The sequence below is a fragment of the Malus sylvestris genome, chromosome 13 (assembly GCF_916048215.2).
Source record: "Malus sylvestris chromosome 13, drMalSylv7.2, whole genome shotgun sequence".
In the NCBI taxonomy this organism is placed as follows: Eukaryota; Viridiplantae; Streptophyta; class Magnoliopsida; order Rosales; family Rosaceae; genus Malus; species Malus sylvestris.
The window spans coordinates 6,801,645-6,824,135 of record NC_062272.1 but is presented as its reverse complement, the minus strand read 5'-3'; the positions used below and the strand labels follow the sequence as shown (position 1 = coordinate 6,824,135).

General features: G+C 36.1%; 2 protein-coding genes and 1 long non-coding RNA gene across 3 annotated transcripts; all 3 read left to right on the top strand.

The window, feature by feature from the left end:
* The first annotated feature begins 9,105 nt into the window (after positions 1-9,105).
* LOC126597594 (cell wall integrity and stress response component 1) lies at positions 9,106-10,241 on the top strand. Its single transcript, XM_050264390.1, has 2 exons — positions 9,106-9,381; positions 9,469-10,241. The coding sequence occupies exons 1-2, from the start codon at positions 9,225-9,227 to the stop codon at positions 10,008-10,010; spliced, it is 699 nt and encodes a 232-aa protein (XP_050120347.1). The 5' UTR covers positions 9,106-9,224; the 3' UTR covers positions 10,011-10,241.
* Positions 10,242-17,912: 7,671 nt separating this feature from the next.
* Positions 17,913-21,232, top strand: LOC126597593 (non-functional NADPH-dependent codeinone reductase 2-like). The gene is made up of 4 exons (XM_050264389.1): positions 17,913-18,341; positions 19,181-19,418; positions 19,532-19,711; positions 20,735-21,232. The coding sequence occupies exons 1-4, from the start codon at positions 18,016-18,018 to the stop codon at positions 20,963-20,965; spliced, it is 975 nt and encodes a 324-aa protein (XP_050120346.1). The 5' UTR covers positions 17,913-18,015; the 3' UTR covers positions 20,966-21,232.
* LOC126597595 (uncharacterized) lies at positions 18,349-19,065 on the top strand. Its single transcript, XR_007614289.1, has 2 exons — positions 18,349-18,661; positions 18,747-19,065. It is a non-coding gene; the product is annotated as an uncharacterized LOC126597595 (long non-coding RNA).
* Positions 21,233-22,491: the final 1,259 nt, after the last annotated feature.

Here is a 22,491-nt window from a genome sequence, read left to right as displayed (position 1 = left end):
GCAAAAGTCAATTTTCCTGATATGAAATTTATCTCTCAGCATATATCACTTAATGGTGCTTAATAATAGTCTTCATTTGGACTTTAGATACCAAAAGATTGGAATGTGGAAGAAGTCAATATGAAACCCACCATTTGGCTCTCACATTTAAGGTCATTTATTTGTAAACCACACCTATGCAAAACTTTTCATATTACAATCACAACCAGAAAAGTTTATGCATGCATATTAAATTCTGCAAAGACAAAAGAAGGGTGACTTTTTATAGGTATAGAGCCAAGTATAACCTTTACTATTGATTATAATTTGGAGACAAATAGGATAGAGGGTATAAAGGGCTGCGAGATAGGATTTGGTCGATCATGGCTAAAGTAGGACCCCTTGACATGTTCATCTTTTACATAATGACAAAGGATTAGAGGACTTTTAGTTTATTATTATTTAGTGTTGAGAGAAGTTATCCAAAAAGAAGAGATAGAGGTCGATCAGATAAGGAATTCATGACCTTTTAATCAAGTTGTCACTTGTCAAATGATGCATATCTTTTGGATTTGCCATTACTATTTCATAATCCAAGCGCTTACTGTGACAGAGATTGTTTTAGTAAATATATATCAACTGAAATGTGATGATCATACGCATCTTATTTGGTTTCCAAATCACTTTACTCTAAACTTCTAGGAGATTAAAGACGATGCATGATTCTTTCGAGTCTATAGCAATTGGTTGGTAGAATAATCCAAATTTGATCCAACGTTAACAATTGTTTACAAGGGATGGAATGTGGGTCTATTGTGCATATTAGTTGGCTTACACAATGTTGGAAAATATATATAATGCACCTAACAATGTTGGAAAATATATATAATGCACCTAACTAACTCATATCGTCGTACCCAGTGCACAAGGCTCCCGCTTTACGCAGGGTCTGGGAGAGGTGAATGTCGCCTAACTAACTCATAATTTAATAATTTCGTGTCTACATAGGAGACCCAAAGATTGTTTCCAACAACCTTAATTAATAACGACGCAATATTATTTGAGCGCAATGTGGAAAGAGGGCAAAAATACCCTTGAGGTACAACGGGATTCCTACGCGCGAGCAGCAGGCAAACATCCTTCAACCAAATCAAAAATGCCCAAAATAGGTAACAAATTCACAGTTATTTTATCCATCCTCATCCTATATTTTCCACAAGGTAATTATTTCATAACCTTCAAAAAATCCCATATAAATTACATAACCCCCAAAATATTTATTCCAAAAATGTGTTGATTAACCAATTAATGGATTAATTGACTAATTAATCCATTAAATCACACATTAAACCATAAGTTACACCCTAAAAAACATCCAAAGGGAACCGGCCACCCTAACCCTATAAATAGGCTCCCATTTTCACTAAAAGATCATTCCAACATACTTGCAAAGTTCCCAATACTCTCCAAACACTTTTCTCTTTAAATTCTAACTTTGGCATCGGAGGTTCTTCGGCCAAAGCCCCCCCATTCATCGTGGGCGCGTGAGGCTCTTGGCCTTGACCATAAGGTGTTAATTGTTTTGTAGGTGCAATTTTGTCCAATATCAAGGAGGAAGAAATTTGCATCTACACGTAACACTTCATTTGTTTGGTAATTTTCAGAAAACCAACCCCCCCCCACCTCTCTCAAACATATTTTGTTTGTTTATATATGCTAGTGTATTGTTAGTCTCAGGAAACGCACCTCTCCAAGAAATTGGTGGGTCGTGGACGTCGCAGGACCACATGACCTATCCAACATATATTGTGGATGCAAATTTCTTCCTCCTTGATCTTGGACAATTTTGCACCTACAAAACAATTAATACCTTAGGTTAAGGCCAAGATTCTCACACGCCCACGATGAATGGGGGGGCTTTGGCCGAAGAACCTCTGATACCAAAGTTAGAATTTAGAGAGAGAGTGTTTAGAGAATTTTGGGATTTTTGCCCAAGTGTTGGAATTAGTGTTTGGTGAAAATGGGAACCAATATATAGGAGAGGAAGGGTGTGGCCGGCCTTTAGGCCATGTATGATTTATTTTGGGGGATTATGGAGATAATGGGCTAGTTATTTTGGGGAGTTATGGAAATAATTGGCGAGTTAATTGGCAAATAATAATAACCTAATTAACTAGCTCTTTGAATGTCATAAAAGGGAAAGAAAATGGTAGCAAAAAGCAAGAAATAAAAGGCATGGCCGGCCCTAGTGGGTAACCGGCCTTTGGTATGTTTTTTGGTTATAATGTGGTGGTTTAATTGATAATTAAGGGATTGATTAGGTAATTAATCCCTTAATTAGTCAATTTTAGGAAATATGAAAGGAATATATTATTTAGTTAATTTATTAGCTAAATAATGGAATATAAAACATATAGAATAAATTAGATTTTGGGAATTACCTTATAGAAATGATTTGATGAAATAGCCTTTAAATTGTTACCTATTTTGGGCACTTTTGATTTGGTTGAAAGATGATTGTCCGCTGCTCGCACGTAGGAATCCCGATATGCCTCAGGGGTATTTTTGTCCTCTTTTGTCCAAAAGTCCACGTGTCGCCTATGAAATATTTTTGGCTCCACATATATATGTCAAATTAAACCGGTGAATTATAGTTATTTCATTCTACGATTTAATGGCATTCTTCTTCACTTATAAATAGAATTAAGGGAACTTTAACGAAAAGCACCCGGTACTGTTCACTTTAACGAAAAACCACATTTTTACACTAAAAAGTCAATCCTGGTACTATTCACTTTACCCTTTATTTTGTCCTTATCATTAAAACTCAAAGTTTTCAAGCCCTTTTCATTAGTTTTCCTTAGAATTAAATCTCATAATTGATTATCAAATTAGAATCGCTAACCTAATCCTAAATTCTCCACCACATAATATTTTGTATTTATATTTGAAAAACCGATGGGATATAATTGTGAAAGAAGATATATATGCTGCAGTGAGTCATGACTGAGAGCTATTTATTTGTGTGTAGATGTCATACGCTGCCATATGTTAGAGGGAATAAAACTTAGTTAGCGAGGGCATGATCTACACAAACTGATCAGTCGGCTTCTCTTCTAAAAAGTAAAAGTAAAACAGTGTATGTGGATCCCATATGCCTTTTCCCTTCCTTCACGGTTTGCATCAGTGATTATGACTATGAACCTGACTACTTCTATGTATGCATCATGAACGAGTTTAAGCATGAAATTTTTTTTCAACGATTCTTTTGAATCTGTATTTTTGACAAATGATAGGAATTATAACACCAAGTTAATTTAAACTACAGTGATGGGGATCCTAACTTAAACGCAGATGATAAAACACATTACGTACTATAATAACTTAGTTAAATTTATATCTTCATCTTAACCAATAATAAAGATCAAACAGCGATAAATTTCAGGTACAGAGATGGTATCAAGATAATTATCTTAGAGATTGTGCGAAAATATTCTTCTTTTGTTCGCACACATGATAGTTTCATTTCCTGGTTTTGTAATTAGCTGGCTAGTGGCCATGCTTTGAACTTTCTCTTTTCCGGTAATCCTACAGTTTTTTCTTTTTGACAAACAATGATATTAGTAGGTTAAATTATTAAATGTTAAAGATAAAGGAATTGATGAGATCGAATATGTACCAAAATGGACAAATATTATTGTTTTGGCCAATAAAACACCACTAGTCTAATAATCCAAAGATTAAAAGGAACAACGGAAAGAGAGAAGAAAAAAAAAGGAGAACACAAACGACAAACCATTATAATTTGTTTTGAAATAAAATAAGGAGAGAGAGATGGGGAAGTGATACTGCACTTGTAATGTAAGTGATTTATATAAGTGATTTATATTGTAACCGGATTCATATATACTGAGTCTGCTGAGCAGACGATTTAGACTGTTTAAATTTGATTAAACGGTTACAATTATTATAACTTTTAGAGGGCTCCCTGTCTGTAACCGTTGAATCAAATTTCAACAACCCGGATCGCCTGTTCAGTAGGCTCAGTTTTATTGGATCTGAAGGGGATCCGATTCCATTTATACTTACGAAGAATGAGTTTGTATGTATAGGTATCATTCAACAATTTTTGTCTAAACATAAAGTTTGTAAATTATGCCAAAAAGGGGAGTTGTTTGTTTCGTTCCTAAACAATAAAGTATCAAAATTTTTTTGGTAAATTACACTTTCATACCTTAGGTTTGGGGTTCATTTCAATTCTTTACAATATTTTAAAACATTTCACTTTCAGACCTTAAGTACTATTTTATTTCAAAATAATATCTCGGTTACATTTTCCATCCATTGATCTGTTAAATGCTGACGTGGCTGCCAAATGTCTGCCACGTGGCAAATAAATTTTTTTTTACATTTTTTAAAAAACCTGAATTTTCTCAAAAAAAGAAAAGAAAAAAAGAAACCCACATCTGCTTGTCACCGTCGGATCAAATTTCAACAACCCGGATCACCTGTTCAGTAGGCTCAGTTTTATTGGATCTGAAGGGGATCTGGTTCCATTTATACTTACGAAGAATGAGTTTGTATGTATAGGTATCATTCAACAATTTTTGTCTAAACATAAAGTTTGTAAATTATGTAAATTATGCCAAAAAGGGGAGTTGTTTGTTTCGTTCCTAAACAAAAAGGTATCAATTTTTTTGTGGGTAAATTACACTTTCATACATCAGGTTTGGGGTCCATTTCAATTCTTTACAACATCTTTAAAACATTTCACTTTCAGACCTTAAGTATTATTTTATTTCAAAATAATACCTCCGTTACATTTTCCATCCATTGATCTGTTAAATGCTAACGTGGCAAATAAAATATTTTTTTAATTTTTAAAAAAACCTGAATTTTCTCAAAAAAAAAAAAAGAAACCCACATCTGCAAGCAGAAGCAGAACAGGGAGGAAGAAAGAAAAAGAAAAAAAAAATTGTCCTCCCCCCCCCCCTCAATTGACCCAGAAGAAGAAGAAGAAGAAGAAGAAGAAGAAGAAGAAGAAGAAGAAGAAGAAGAGAAAGGAAGAAAAGAAAACCCCCCCCCCCCCCCCCACCCAACGACCCAAAAGAAGAAGAAGAGGAAGGAAGAAAAGAAAAAAAAAATTGTGTCCCTCCCCCCCAACCCAGCGACCCAGAAGAAGAAGAAGAAGAAGAAGAAGGGAGGAAGAAAAGAAAAAAATAAAATAAAATTTGTCCCCACCCCCCCCCCCCAGCGACACACCTCTAGTCCCCCATCCCGGCTCGGCGACCCTCCTCCTTCTTGTTCTTTTTCTCCTTCTTCTTCTTCTCGTCGCACCCCCCCCCGCCCAGCGACCCACCTCCGGTCCCCCCTCCCGGCCCGGCGACCCTCCTCCCTCTTCTCTTTTTTCCCCTTCTTCTTCTTGTCGCAGATGTGGGTTTCGTTTCAATTTTTTTTTCTTTTCTTCCTCCCTCTTCTTCTTCTAGGTCACTGGGGAAGGGGAGGGACACTTTTTTTTTTCTTTTTCTTTCTTCCTCCTCCTTCTTCTTCTTCTTGCAAATGTGGGTTTCATTTTTTTTTAAAGAAAATTTAGGTTTTTTAAAAGAAAATTTAAAAATTATTATTTTTGCCACGTGGCAGACATTTGGCAGTCACGTCAGCATTTAACGGATTAATGGATGAAAAATCTAACGGATGTATTATATTGAAATCAAATAGTACTTGAGGTATGAAAGTGAAATGTTTTAAAGTTGTTGTATGGGGTTGTAATAGACCTCAAAACCTGAGGGGCTACTGTGTAATTTACCCTTTTTTTTTTACATTATTTTCATACTTGATTTGGTTAGGGTTTTTATCACAAATGGTTCCTGAAATTGACCCACCCCATCAAGATGGTTCCTGAAATTGAAAATTGATCAATGTAGTCCATGAAATTGAAAATCGATCAATGTAGTCCTTCGGTTATAACTCTGTTAAAAATTCTGTTATGTGCTAATGTGGCACATAATTGGGTTCCACAATATAATAAAATATTGCCATGTAGATTAAAAGTAATAAAATAATAATTAAAAAAAACTATTTTATATAATTTAAAACCAAACAAAAAAAAAACAAAAGGAGAAAAAGAAGAAGAAGAAGACTGTTCATCATCTTCTTCCCCTCCTACCCAGCAGCACCCTTTTACATGCAGTTTCCAACTGCCACTCTCACCGGAGCAACCACCTTAGTCCCCACCCGATCCCACCCTAGTCCCCACCCGATCCCACTCCACCCCGTCGCACATGTAATCGTCACCAATTCTTAGCGGCACTCCCCAGGGCCGGCCCAGGCCCAGTGCAAGCAGGGCAACCGTCCGGGGCCCAAAAATATTAGGAGCACCAAAATTATTAGGGTGATATATTTATATATGTTTTCATAAGAGTATAAATTTATAAAATTTGGTTCAATGACACAGAAATTTAAGTAGAAGAGGTGGTTTGGTCATTTGAAAATAATGAGAGGTCTTGAGTTCAAAACACCACATGTGCTTATTTACTTTCTAATTTTTACAAATTTCTTTTCATAAGAGTATAAATTTATAAAATTTGGTTAAAGGATCAAGAAGTTTAATTAGAAGCAATGGTTTTTGTTGTTTAAAATTAACAAGATGTCATAAGTTCGAAACGCTATGGGCATGTTTATTTTTTTCAATTTTAACAAATTTTTGTTTGGTTGTTAATTTATTTTTAGTTACTAGCTAGTAGCTATGTAGCTTGTTATTTTTAAATATTTGTTTCAATTCAAGTCTAATCTTCAACAATGAGTAATACGTAGACCAAATTTGTAGCGCAAATTTGTAAATTATATGACGTGTTATCAAAATATTTAATTTAATGCTCATTCATTACTAATACATATCAATTAAAGACTCGAAAACATCATTATTTTTTTAGTCCCATATTGACAAGGTTAGTAAATAAGAAAAAACACCTCATGATTTATACAAAAACACTTTCAAAGTTCAAATGGAAAACAAAACTTATCATTTATCTACTTATAAGCTCATAGTTGTTTGGTTTTCTTCTTTCAATACAAAATAAATTAGTCTTTTTGTGTATCTAAATTATTGAGTTTGAAGTACTTTTCTAAGTATAATTTTATCAATGTCTTACGAGTGAAAATAAATAATTTTCTTATATGAAGTTTGGGCACTTTTTTTGACGTCGCCCCGGGTCTCAAAAATCTCTGGACCGGCCCTGGCACTCCCCTACGGCCTGCACCTCCGGGTCGAGCAACATCGGGGAGGTTTCATTTGGGGTTCTTTTAACGGTTAACAAGCTGATTGCCAAAACTACAAAACTATGGATATATAGAAATAGATCGAATTTGTGCATGTGACGGATGAACTGAAAACAAGGGTTAGATTAGAAAACTATATATATGCGTACCAGGAAGTTCCCAGGGTTCGCATTTGTTGAGATCAACATCGGCAATCGCCCTTCCAGTAAAAGTGGCATCATTTATCTTGTTCATAAGGTAGCAGGTGATAAGTTCTTCATCTGTAGGATGAAATCGGAACCCTGGTGACATCAGCAATTCCTCCTTTGGGTCGCAGGTAGTAGGGGAAGAAGGTGATGAACAGTCATCTTCTTCTTATTTTTCTCCTTTTTTTTTTGTTTTAAATTATATAAAATAGTTTTTTAATTATTATTTTATTACTTTTAATCCACATAGCAATATTTTATTATATTGTGGAACCCAATTATATGACACATCAGCACATAACAAAATTTTTAACGAAGTTATGACGGAATGACTATATTGATTTGCAACACCCAATTTTAAGGATTACATTAATTGATTTTCAATTTCAAAAACTATTTGTGATAAATTGTAAATTATTTAACCAGTTGGTCAAGTAACGTGTCAATCCTCTTGTACTCAAATTTAGACACTCGTTCTCACAAATGAGAGTAATTAGAATATCTATCTTTGTTGGAAGAAAGAAAAGAAGTTAACATCTACTCCGAGTGTAAATCTAGAGTATGTTATTTATACCATATTTTTATATCACCTTAGGTGGCATTGATGTGGACAGCCACATAATTTGAAAAATTTGCAAAACCCAAGGAAAAGAAGGAGAAATATTCTTTGTATATCACAACCATTATTTAATTAACTAGTTTTTCTTAATTATTAGTTTATTAAATAATGAACTAAATTTAAAAATGTGACTAATTCAAATGATGTGATTGTCCACATCAATTGCCACCTAAGGTAGTATGAAAATGTGGTTCAAAAACATAGTAGGAATATCATTACTCGTAAATCTAAGTACCGACGTAAGCTGACCAACCAAATTGTTCTCACAAATAAGAGTAATTTAGAATATCTATCTTTGTTGGAATAAAGAAAATAAGTAAACATCTACTCCGAGTGTAAATCTAGAGTATGTTATTCATATTATATTTCTATACCACCTTAGGTGGCATCTGATGTGGATAGCCACATAATTTGAAAAATTTACAAAACCCAAGGAAAATAAGGAGAAAGACTCTTTGTACACCACAATCATAATTTAATTAACTAGTTTTTCTTAATTATTAGTTTATTAAATAATGAGCTAAATTTAAAAATGTGATTAATTCAAATGATGTGGTTGTCCACATCAATTGCCACCTAAGATGATATGAAAATGTGGTTCAAAAACATGATAGGAATATCATTACTCGTAAATCTAAGTACCGACGTAAATTGACCAACCAAATCGTTCTCACAAATAAGAGTAATTTAGAATATCTATCTTTGTTGGAAGAATGAAAAGAAGTAAACATCAAGTTTATGAGAAATTTTTAGTTGTGACGGAAACACGAGTGGTACACCATATGTTTTTATATATGTAAGTGGTGGGAAATTTTATTTTTTAAGTTATTAACGTTTTAACACATATATCCCACCATTTATATCGCGACACATGATGTACCACTCCGTGTGACTGTCACACTGAAAAATCCCTCCAAGTTTACAGTTTACTCCGAGTGTAAATCTAAGTACCGACGTAAGCTGACCAACCAAATCAATTCTAGTTAGCTTCACTTCCCCTACTCCTTTCCCTTTGAAGACTCCAAGTCTATAAATAAGGGCCAAAGGGTACCATACATAGGCTTGAGCACACAACTCCAGCCCCATCTTCTAATCACTCTCTCTCCCCGAAGCTATCCTCATCTCCTAGTTAGTAGTCGAATCAAAACCCTAGTATTAAAATCATGGTCGGACCCTCGCCTGACCTCACCAAGGTCACCACCATCAAATTCCTCTGCAGCTACGGCGGCAAAATCCTCCCCCGTTACCCCGACGGCAAGCTCCGTTACCTTGGCGGCGAAACCCGTGTACTCGCCGTTCCCCGCTCTATTTCCTTTTCCGGTCAGTTTATGTATAAATTCCCCCATTTTTTCTAGTCTTTTGTTCGGAGGACGTTGTATTGAATTTAGGTGTGTGGTTGTGTAACAGAGCTGTCGTCCAAGCTGACTGAGTTGTGTGGGCCATCCGTGACGGCGGTTAGTCTCCGCTGTCAACTACCCACCGAAGATCTCGACGCCCTCGTGTCCATCAAGTCCAATGAGGATCTCGTTAATCTCATCGAGGAATACGATAGAGCAGCCTCTTCCGCTAATATGAAGATCAGAGCATTCCTCTCACTCATCCCCACCGCCAGGACACCCAAAAGCATTTCATCCCCTTCAACTTCGTCGGCCTCCGCCGCCTCAACGACGTCGTCCTCTGGCAACTCCTCGTCGTCAAATAACTACTTCAGTGCTGCTTCCGGGTCCACCCCAAGATTTCCCATGCCGTCCTCCACTCCCGTTGACCGTTGCCTCCGTCAAATGCCGCCCCAGCCATCCCCGTCAACGGTGCCGTTTCAGAGACCCCCCTCCAAGGTTCCTCACTGTGCTAATATTTACCATGCTCGCCAAGGCCACGGAAGCAACAAACCTGCAAGTACTACCGGTAGTCGTCCCTACCTCGTTCACAACGGCAATCACTGGCAATAGCACCCTTTGCATGGTCGGAGTTCCGGACTACAAAATTACAAATATGCCACGGCCGATTAAAACAAGTTAAATTCTACAAAACCCTAAAATTTAAAAACACAAAAAAATATCAGTTATATAATATATCTGATCAATCATGATGTAATTGGAAATATGGAGCTGTAATCGTTCATCAGATGGACTGCTTTTGAATATCCGTGGCGATTAATGAACTTTAGTCCTATTTCGTTTTTTCAGTGTGCACACAAATACATACATGGTGAGTGCTCTTTTTTCTTTGCAATCCTTCCCTTTTTCTCTCATTTTCATTTTCTTTTGTTATAGTCTTTGTATAGCCGTTGCTTCTGCACTAGAGTTCTTTCCATGGCTGTTTTCCATTAGCGTCCCGTTAAACGCCGTTGGGTGTTGTGCATTGCATTGTCGCTAAGCGCGTAACCTCTGTTAGGTTTCTGTCAGATTCCTTGTACTTCCGTGACACGTAGCGTTTGGTGTGTGATTAGAGTGTCCACCGTGTTTGTTATGTGTCGCTCTAAGCTTTTACGTGGGATAAACAAACCCCATCCCCATCTGACATTCTGACTCGTGTCTGTTCGTTCGTCGTAAATTCCACTTCCTTTTTTTCTCTTTTGCAGAAGTAGTTAATCAAGTTTGTAAGTGTATATGTAAATCTTTTTATCAATATTTTTAACATCGTGGACGTACTGCAGGTTTATGAAACAAACAGGATGATGATCTGGAAAACAGCAGAGCGAGTGCGATCGAGATCAATTTCTGAGGGATATAGAACTGATAAGCTTGCAGCATGTAAGTACTAAGTATGCAAATTATACTTCATGAATCGATTATGTTATTTGGAACTAGTTAATCAAGGCAAAGCCATAGCTTTTGGTTAAATTGATTTATATAATCTTCAATCCTTTATGCACAAAAGGTTTTTTTTCTCGAAATTAAACTTTAATTTATGTTCTGGGATATGTAAATGATGTTGTGTTGTTACCATATATTTGTACAATTATTTGTATCATCTCTAATAGTAGTAGAGGATACCAATACACGCAAATTAAATTTAAATTAAAAATATGATATAAATGATAATATACGTAGTATTACTGTTTTTGTACTTATTTTTTTTACATTCCAAGGTTTTGAACCACACTTAAAGCTGATTTGGTATTGCTGTGCTTTGAAAAAAAAACTACTTCTACTGTGCTGTGAGAATAAGCAACTGTGAAATAAAGCAGCAGAGTGTTTGGTAAACTTTTTTGTAAAAGTGCTTTTGAAAAAAAAAACCATATTATAGTGTTTGGTAAACTTTTATGTAAAACAGATGTGAAAAAAAGCCGGTTTTTCAAAGTTGGGTTTTGTAGCTTCTTGTTTTTGGCTTTTTTTACCCAAAACTGTGAAAAAAAGTTGAAGTTGAATATTTACCAAACACAAAAATAGCTTCCAGCTTTTTTTATACCAGTTTTTTTTAGAATCACTTCAGTACCAAACCAGACCTACTCTGACCTACCACCTTAATTATTTACACTCACCGGTAAACTAACTTGGGTGGCTTATTTGAAAGATGTGGAATGCAAGACCCGCGCTTGTTGACACTCTTATATTTGTAAGGTCCTACGTTACAATGTTAAGACTAATCATAATATTTAGATACACAAAAATTAACATTATTTAAAAAATGTATGTCCTCCAATTGGAGGCGAGAACTACATATAGAAGAGAGGGTTAGCAGTATGTCTAGTGTGTGGTTTAAATTGTATTAATTACTCACGTAAGACAACTTTTATCTGAAAATATGTCAACAAGTTTCAATTTTGTGAATCTAAATATTATTATTGTTTAAAGATCAGTAGTACTATTTCTACGACCTTACCTGCCCAGATTTTTAAAACTTAAAATCAAGATATTTACACACACAAGCCTCTTGGGTTCCTTTCTTCTTTGTTGGCATTTCTAATCTCGGACAGCAATATGCTTAACCTTTACGAAAAATGGAGTTTATGATGGTTATAACGTATGGTCCATACATGCATGACCGCAATGACAAAAACATTTTCTTGACCAGATTCGATCGATGGCTTGCTGCGATTGAATGTGGATGGGATGGGAAGGCGGTTGAAGTACAGGAGAATTTAAGAGATGAGGTGGACCATGCATGGTGATCTCACATCAAATCAAATAAACATATGATTCCAAATATGCAATAGCGATATAGTTTGGAAGCATCGAGGGACCATTCATTATATACATTGGGTATCAAATCACAATTTTTATTTCTTTTTACAAATGAAAATCTAATATGGGTCTAGCGATACTTCATAAATGTCTCTGAGCTAAACCACTAACACTAACGGGAGAAGCCTAAGAAATATGACGGTTATACTTTAAAGAAGAACGAATTTCTGCTAATTTGTTTGCAACATAGTTTTCTTCCCTATAATTATCCTACATTTGTCATCATGCATTAAAGATTTACAAGAACTTATCAAATATTAGTACCCAAATGTTTATTGAACGAATAAAATGGGACTGAACCATAAAAATACACATTTGTCACATAGATGCCAGCCGGATATTGTATGTAACCTAGCTAGTAGCTACACTGGTTCACGATGCTGCACGTAATTAGTTTAAATTCCAGTATTTTAAAACTATATAATACAGGAAGAATGATGACAGCTGATGGAGATGGGACACTCTCTTTGAAAAGGGGAAGATAAATAAATATCGATGGAATGATTTTTTATTGGTAAAGAAGGCTCTCCAGTCCATTCCACTCACGTAGCATTCAGGGGATGAGATTCCCCGGCCCCTCTCACAAAAAACATAAAAACAAAATTATGAAGTTCCATTTATATTTGGAGAATCTTGAGATATAAGATTTGAAAAATGTAATTAAAGCTTAATAAAAAAATTCTAACTTTTAATTATATGAAACAACTACATTTTAATTGCATCGACATTTTTTGGTAATAAAACTAAACATCCATTAAGTTGTATAGATAATTAAGTTGTAATTATTAACTACATTGCAAAAGATGAAGAATTAGCAAAGAGGAAGAAGATAGAGAGAAACAAGAAAGATTGTAGAAGAAAATGAAAGCTCTTGAATTGATTGATGTTATCTGTTACAATAGTCTAGCTATATATCCATAACCTCGCACACTTAACAACCTAACAAATTTCTAACAAAGCTAACAACTCAATACATCTAATGATTCCATCTGTCCATTGCATCCAACATACCAAATGACGACACATGTCACTTAATGCTAATAATGTCGGTTTGATTGGTATTGATCAGGTGGCCGAATCTGAAATATTGTTGACATAAAGATACCTTGTAATCTAACTTATTTATTTGCTTAGGCAAAGTACCAGACCAATCTGAAAGAGATGTGAGCATTGCATATTATCTTGAATATCTTGTGGGTAAATTAATCAATAGATTAAGATATGATTAAAGTGGCTTTAGGTTTGATCATCCTCCTACCCTGCCCCCACCACGTGTGGTTCTTATGATCTGGTCCTTGTTCGAAATCGAAATGTGGCACTAGAGGCCATCGACTTTTGACAGAGAAAATAACGCTTTTACAGTGATGTGCGGAAAAGTGGTAATATATTGTGTTGGATCCCACGTATAGGCCACGGAGAGGAACAGCTGTGAGCTGTGTCTGATCTGTGTTTCTGATTCTGCATTCTGAAATGTATGAAATTGTAAGGTCGATCAAACGGATAGGTTGGGTTTTTTACCATTTGTTTGGTGTAGACTACTTCCAAGGGATTAGGATTCGATTGAAACATGAAAACAGAACATACAAGGGTCGATGGTGTCGTCGAGGAGAAATTTTTTGTTATGACCGGAACACGAGTGGTACACCACATGTTTTTATATAAATGGTGAGAAATTTTATTTTTTAAGTTATGAACTTTTTAAGATACATATCCACAATTTGTATAGTAACACGTGGTGTACCACTCTGTAGTAGGAGATTGGATTACTCCATGTTAGTCACGCTACAATGGTGATAACAGTGTGCACATCCACTCACGCTGATTTCAATCCTTTACCAATGAATTAGTTAGGTTGGCTGCTTGCGCATGACACACAACTACCCCACTGGTCAACTACCCAGAATTGTGTCCTTGTCCGTACAATAATTCCATTTAGGTCACCCGATCAAACTCAAACAGTCCTTCATCAAAAGATGGCATCCTTCCAAATGGCAAAAGACACCACTCCTCTATCCCTCTCTCCAAACTTCATTCTCCCAGAGAATCACAGGCCACACCTCCCAAATGTTTCAGCTCTGGAATCAATCCCCACCATTGATTTGAACGACCAAGGCAGCAGCAACAATGGAGATGGAGTACGGATTTTTCCAGACCATCGAGCATGGAGCGCCTGAGGAACTATGTCTGCCGTAAACCAGTTCTTCAAATTGCCTCCTGAAGAAAGGCCAAAATACTTTACCACAGATCACTCCAAGTAAGTGAAGCTTTTCAATTACTACCTCAAAGTTGAAGCGCAAGAGCAAAAGGTCACTATGTGGAGTGAACCCTTCTCTCTCATCTTTGGCTTCCTCTCAATTCTTTACCTGAAAATCCTCCCCAATACCGGTACCAGCTTAATTTCATTCTTTTTATATGAGTGATATGTTATACTCTAAACTAATCTAAACTGCGGAGAGGGAAGTTTGAGCTCTAGGTGAATAACCAATGAGCACACCCATGTTTGCTTAGCAGCTTAATTTTTAGTTTGTGCTAATTTTATGTAGTTTTCTTGGGAGATATAACATAACACAAATGTAACTAGTGACCGCTTTTAATAAAAACACTTGGCAAGATGTCAATAAAGGAGCAGTACACCGTAAATTATATATATTTTATGGTCTGTTTTGTGTCATATGATTCTAATTTTATTAAAAGTTTGTAACCGGTTCTAATTCTATCTCTTCACTTTGTGTTTGGCGGTTTTGGTTAGTGAGGTTTTTGCTGAGTATGCAAGAGAGATTGGACATTGATGAATACGATTTTGGGATTGATATCCCGAGGGCTTGGGCTAGAGGAGGACTGCTCACAAAAGAAGCTGGGTGAGAATCCTACTCTCAAAGCACAAGGAAACTACCATCCACCATGTCGCTCACACTTGGACTAGCTGTCCATACTGCTCTCAATACACTCACAGTACTTAGGCAAACAGAGGGAGTGACTGGCCCTCAAGTGATCAAAGATGGGAAATGGGTTGCTGTTGATTCTCTCCCCAATGCCTTTGTTATCAATTTAGGTGACCAAATTCAGGTGACTTAAAACCGCTTACAAACTTTTAAAAACAAAAACGGAAAATATAAACAGACAACACATGAGTACTAAACCGTGATTTATATATAGTTTTTATTCTATTTAAACGTACTTACATTTTATGGGGTAATTTAATCCATCTCTCTTTTTTATGTAGGTTTTGAGTAATGGAAGGTATAACAATGCACCACATGGCAGTGAGTCTAGTGACCAACAAAACCCGCGTCTGTCACTACTCACTGGCAATGTTTTATGGACCCAACAGGGACACTGTGAATGGTCCAATTGAGGGTTTGATTGATAAGGAGCACCCTGCATTGCATCGGAGCTACAAGTATGCAGAGTTTTTTGAAGAGTTCTACAGGAAAGAAGGAACAAGAAGGTTTTCATATTTTAATGGAAAAAAATGATTAAAAGATCTCAAATTTAGTTAATTTTAAAATATATGATTTTTAGACAATTTAGATTATTGTGCAACATTGTGGAACAAGAACAAAAAAAAAAAAAAAAAATTAAGAGAAGATTGTTAACAATACATTTGTTAACGCTCAAAATTGGAAGGTCAACAAAGATCAGTATGGTTAACTCTTGATGAGCTCGGGATAAAGACTTTAAGTAGTTGTCAACAAGGTTTAAGTGGTTCGCCCCAAATTGGCTACGTCCACTGTAGTGCTCTCTGTATATATTGATATAGGTTACAAGTGTTTTGTAATGGTGTGATCTCTTCTTTTCATTTTTTGTCCGATCGCTTGTAAGAGGTACTCGTCCCTCTTATATGGGCCTTAATAAGCCTCAGAACTCATGGGCTCTCAAGTCACCGTTCTCGCATTAAATGAACTAGATATGTGGACTGATCTTACTGGCTACTCTTCCTTACTCAGTCGACAAACGGAGATGAATTGACATTTTCTCAGGGCTAGTAGCGAGGTATTCTGGGCCAACGCATGCCGAGTGCTATGCTGGGCTTTGGGTGGTTGAGAAAACAGTGCCCCGAGCGCTTAGGGCCTTCGTGCTATAAATTTATCAGTTTACCAACTTACTTCAACCGATTGGAAAGTACTTTTTTGAATAAATGCTCGTATTCTTTGTTGATACTTCATCTAGACTGTTGAGCAGTGATAGTTCATTCATTTGGTTCAAATAGCTCGGAAGCCCAAAACTCTGATTTTCTTTTCCTTTCATGGGCTTTCTCCAAGTCATATTATATTAGGTTTAATTAGACCATGACACTTTAAGATTTTCGAGTTTTCACATAACTCATTCCCGTTTGAGACATTACATTAACATTCCCTCAGGTTTTAATTATCTTTCATACAACCCCAGTCAAAATTTGTTCATAAGTTTACTACCTTTATTAATTACTTAAAATTAATAAAGAAATACTTTATAATTTTATAAAAAAAGTTATAGAACATTAAATACTTCAAAAAAACACAAGAAGAAGACCATGCGGACAAATCTCCCCTGTCCTCCAACCCCTCTCAGCCCCCCAAATCTCCCCTTCCTTCCATTTCTAATCCCCCTCCAAAGTCATCCAATCCCCCAACTTCCCCCGCTTCCACAAATCCTTCTCCGTTGCTTCTATGATTTCTTCTTCCTAGTTTAGTGCGGAACCAAATAGTAGGGATTTGATTTTGATTACCAAATTATTATTTTATAAGACAGAGATAGTTTTTTGGTTTGTTGAAAGTTTGAATGGGTGTGATGGAGGAAGAATGAGGATATGGAGATGGAGGCGGTTGCTCAATCGGGTGGGAGGGAAAGAAGAAGATGAACAACTTCTTGTTTTAATAAAATACTAGCAATCACCCCACACCCTCTGCGTCTGCAACTAAATTTGCTTTTTATTTTACTACAACTTATCATTATTGAGCGGGATGACATTCGAAAAAAGCAAAAGAAGAATGAAAATAAAAGGAGAGGGTGGAAGAACGTGGGGAATGCAGAGGGAGGAAGAGGAGGAAAGAAGTGGGGTTTTTTATTTTTATTTTGTAAATATGGTATGTTATGTTTACATGGTTGTGAGGTTGGTGTAAAAAACAACAAAATTTATGTTGGGTGTAATTACTAAATTGTTCATGTTTTTTTGTTCAATCTTGATAAGAGGGTTAGAATGGTAATTTTATGGAGTTTTGATTGACAAGTACGGTTTTATTAATAGATAATTTAGATTATTTCCAAGTAATAATTAAGTTTTTTTCTTAATTTGTTTTGTCCACATGGTCTTCTTCTTGTTTTTTAGATGTTTAATGTTTTATAATTTTTTTTATATAATTAATTTTTTTTATTAGTTTCAAGTAATTAATAAGGGTATTTATAAGCTAATTTTTTACTTAAGGGGTTATATGAAAACGAATTAAACTGGAGGGGGTGTTATGTAATGTCTTAAACGTAAAGATGTTTTGTGAAAATTCGATAAATTTTAAGAGATGTTTGTGTAATAACCCTATATATTAAGGGTCTAAAACGACCGTCAACATTAAAAAAAGTAGTCAAATGGAAATTGGTTAGCCTTTGAGAGTTATATAATCGTTGACGATTCAGTTTTCTAATGAAGCATTAATAAGGGAGTTCGAGAGTTACGTAATCGATGACGATTGCAGACCCAAAAATACCAGAAAATCTTGTGGTTTAAAAGCCAACTTCACCTGGAACTAAAATCAAAAAAGCAAACTTCAATTCAATACTCGAGTTTTCAAAGATGGCAGCAACAACCCAAATCCCGGAAGTGGTGCTCGACTCCTCCGCCGGCCCCAAAAGCATGCCGCTGCTCGCCTTCGGCACGGCGGCCGACAACTTACAGCCTGACACGTTGAAAATGGCAGTGGTTGAGGCCATCAAGCTCGGCTACAGGCATTTTGATACGGCTTCGATATATGGCTCCGAGCAGACTCTGGGCGAAGCCATTAAGGAAGCTCTCAAACTTGGCCTTGTTGATTCCAGAGACCAGCTCTTCATCACTTCAAAGCTATGGTGCAATGATGCTCACCCTGATCATGTCATTCCTGCTATCAAGAAATCACTTCAGTAAGTACTAAGTAGTAATGGAAAATCACTACTTATCTATATCTGATTGCGACAGTATCTCAAACTAATTATATACTGTTTCGAATGAAAGTTAAAATGCATTGTTGAGTATAATTGATTTTAAATAATGTAACGGTAGCATTCCATGTGTAGGTAAATTTTTTGTGTCCAACAGTCGAATTTTGGAACCCTTGCACTAAAGTTTGTACTTGGACCAAGTGCCTCCCGAAAATAGACTAGAGATGTTAGATTTTTAGGACTCTGCAATAAGGAGTTGTGAGAAAGTGACAAAGTCCTACATCGGTGAGAGACTAAATCATGTAAGGGTTTACAAGAGATTGAGCTACTACCATATTACTAATTGGTTTTATAGTAGAACCTCAATTTCTTCATTCATCTGAACAGGTTGGCCTACGTGTGAAGCTCAATGGCCACACGTGCTCCACGTCACCCCGATTGTATTGTCCACATGTTAGGCTTGAAAATTCACCACATGTGAAAGGGTGTGAGAATGTGAGGACAAAGTCCCACATTGGTGAGGAACAATTGATTTTATAAGAGGTTGAACTAATTTCCATATTGTCAATTGATTTTATATTGGAACCTAAACCTTCTTCAATTGTCGCGTGAAGTCGAATTAACTAAAAAGGCGTGTGTGTTTTTGCGAGAGAAGGGGCATGTTGCCCTAAAGTATTTCTCAATAGAAAGACTCGTTCATTTGTTAGTAGGTTGATCAGTCCACCTAGTTTAACTCTCGAACACAATAATTTCTTCTCAAAACATCACTTGGACGAAATGGAGTTTATTAGGTGATGATTTGATTGTATGATAATGTGCAGGAATCTTCAATTGGAGTACCTTGACTTGTATCTGATTCACTGGCCTATCAGTGGCAAGCCAGGAGAATTGGTGCGCCAATTAGTTGACCTTATGCCTATGGACTTCAAAGGTGTGTGGGCAGCCATGGAAGAATCTCAAAGACTTGGCCTCACCAAATCCATTGGAGTCAGCAACTTCTCTAGCAAAAAGATTGAAAATTTACTCACTTTTGCTTCCATTCCTCCCTCTGTAAATCAAGTAAGTCCATTTTTCAACCTACTGTATTGCTTCATTTGTGTCTGAAAATTGATTTTTTTTCCCCCCTTTTTTCAGTCTTTAATATGTTAGTGTGTGTGCATGTGTAAATATAGGTTGAGTTGAGTCCATTCTGGCAACAGAAGAAGCTGAGAGACTTCTGCAAAGACAATGGTATAGTGGTGACTGCATTCTCTCCTCTGGGTGCAATTGGTTCCAGTTGGGGCACCAATCATGTTTTGGAAAGCAAAGTGCTTCAGGATATAGCAGAGGCTCGGGGAAAGACTGTTGCTCAGGTTCGGTCACATTTTTTTTTCTTGATGATATTTTGGGTCGGGGTTGTGTGGCTAGATACAAGTTATGAATGTGAATGGGGTTGATCCGGAAAAGTACCACAACAATATTCAAGTTAGGCACTGTATAAACAACATTGATGCCTTTTGAGATAAAAATTACATGCATTGGATGCCTGTGTATACGTTCATTGAGCCTAATCCAACTCAGTATTAGACTTGAGTGATTAAACTGGTGCCAGCAGGGGCGAATTTGATGAAGAGCCAGGGGGCTCTCAGTTTTTTTTGGGTTCAACAAATATACACTTCATTTTTCGTGAAAGAGACGAGTGCAATAAAAGCTAAACAACATCGACATTTTTCTAGTACAACTCTCACTCGATTCTCATCCAAGACCACTAAGAAAAAAAAGTATATGTTCTTAGCGAAACGACACCATTTTTTTAATAAAGTTTAAAGTTAGTCATTTTTTCTTAAAATAATAAAAGACTCATTAACCAACCCTTTTTCCGGTCGTCTTGTAAATTTGAGCTCCCAACCCTATACATATTTGATTTACTCTTTGTTTGGCCTATAACAATATTGACCTAAAGACACAATTAAAGAGCACTAAATAATGGGGATGTACACTAAGCACACGATAGTATGGATTGGTTAAGTGCTCGATGAAATGCCTCATCGAAAACATTGAAAAAAGAAATTTGGCGTTGCACAATATTGTTTGGATGCAATGAGGATAGCCTGCATCCACCACTACTTAGTCATGTCTTTGTTGAGCTAACTTTCTAGCCTCGCCACTAAGTATCGATTGGGTAAGAGACTTAATGGTTGTTTGCACAACATTCATGTGGTTTGTGTAGTTTATGTAAGGGAATATCTAGGAAGTAGGAAAAAATAAGCATATACAAACATGATTAACAATTTCTCAATCAAAATTAGGATTAGTACCCACTACTAATTTTCATATGTTTACATTTTGTGAATCAATGGACTGAAACTTCGTGAGTTTTTGGTAAATTTTGGCAGGTTTGCATTAGATGGGTATACCAAATAGGGGCAACCCTAGCTGTGAAGAGCTACAACAAGGAGAGGTTGAAGCAGAATCTGCAGGTGTTTGACTGGGAGCTATCAGAAGACGATCTTGCGAAGATCAATCAAATCCCACAGAAGAAGATGCTGCCTAGAGAAGACTTGGTTGCGACTGATGGATCATCTCCATACAAGTCTGTTGAAGAATTATGGGATGGAGAGATTTAAGCGTTTCTCACCTTGTTGTGTTTGTCTGCGTCTAAATAAAAGCACGAATGTAAGGATGTGCAGAATTGTTCAACATCATAATTATAAGAAAAAACTCGTATTATTTCCATTATTACCAATTGATTCTAGAATTTGAAACCACAACTTTCTTCAGCGAAGGTATTGTGAAATAGGATTATTCTCTTTCTTACTTTTCAAAATGTATTCCTTTCTTCTATTTTTTACGCTGTCTTTGAATAATGTAATTCGTTACAAAACTTTTGCCAACTTCATATCCTCCTTAGTTTCTTGGTTTCGAGAAAATATTTTTTATGGGATGAAGGCCCACTTCTTTCGCAAACTTTATAACAACTATATTCATACTCGGTACATTTTGGGACAACTATATTCAAATTCCTCAATGTTTGAATATCGTCAGCATTGATTTAACCCAGACCAACCCTAAAATTTGTGGTCGAGTTTCTTTGAGGAACCTATATACGCATGAATTGCTCCTTTTCCTCGTGGCCTAATTTGCGTAGTTTACAGGACCGGATCACTAGCTCGTTGCCCATCCTGGGATGTCCCTTTAAATCTTTACTTTTTTTTTTTTTAACAAATAATATTATCTATATTAAAAAATGCATGAATTTAGCCTCACAATAAGCTAGTAATAATATGATTCAAATTCGTCTTTGGTGAAAATCAGATCTAAGATTTCTCACTTACAAATGAAAAGGAATATCACTAGACCGTACCTCTTAAATCTTTACTTAGTTCCGAGTTCCCACGTCCTTTGCCCTTTGCCCTTTGTTGTCCTGTCTTTTGAATACATACAATATTATTCACCCCTGTTTTCTTTTTGGTCATACAGAACATCATTTTAAATCATATTTTATAAATCAAATGGTGTGATGATTAATTATTAAATATCGTTTCTAATAATTTAAGAAAGAATATAACAATCAATTGTTATATCATGTTATTTGTAAATATGATATAAAAAAATGATCTCGGTAACATCACCCTGTCCCTTCAAATTCTAGGCAACTCTTTTTCGATAATACCATCCGTACAACATGGAGCCTTGACACTTCTCATGAGCCACATGGGCGATGAGTCTGACAACATTATTATCAACTAATTACCAAAGTGGAAGTTAGCCAATTGTAATTAGTTTAGTGAAAATCATCTTTGAGTATTAATTTTTTTTTTTTAAATGAGTAGTCAACTACTGCAGGTGCAGGGCATGCAGCCGCCGTGGGCACGATGAGTACTCTACTAGCACTAGAACTACATATCTTTACATGTTGGCTTCTTTTTCGGAGCAACTCCAGCTATTGCTAGCTGGCGTGTGAAAAGGCATCCATGATTTTTCAATTGGTGCACCCGTGGGGCATGATTGCTGGTGATTTACAAGAGGCAATATCATACAGTATATAAGGACAAGGATTGTCTGCCCTCTCATTTTTCATATCTTTCTGTTTTATGTGATTACTGTTAAGTCACGTTGACATTATATATATATATATATATATATATATATA

What these genes read in the sequence shown, in the direction of transcription:
- LOC126597594 (XM_050264390.1), top strand. Translation starts at nt 9,225, where the DNA reads ATGGTCGGACCCTCGCCTGACCTCACCAAGGTCACCACCATCAAATTC. An exon ending in CCGCTCTATTTCCTTTTCCG is followed by an intron (nt 9,382 to 9,468) that starts GTCAGTTTATGT and finishes GTTGTGTAACAG; the next exon opens with AGCTGTCGTCCAAGCTGACT.
- LOC126597593 (XM_050264389.1), top strand. Translation starts at nt 18,016, where the DNA reads ATGGCAGCAACAACCCAAATCCCGGAAGTGGTGCTCGACTCCTCCGCC. An exon ending in GCTATCAAGAAATCACTTCA is followed by an intron (nt 18,342 to 19,180) that starts GTAAGTACTAAG and finishes GATAATGTGCAG; the next exon opens with GAATCTTCAATTGGAGTACC. An exon ending in GGGGAAAGACTGTTGCTCAG is followed by an intron (nt 19,712 to 20,734) that starts GTTCGGTCACAT and finishes AAATTTTGGCAG; the next exon opens with GTTTGCATTAGATGGGTATA.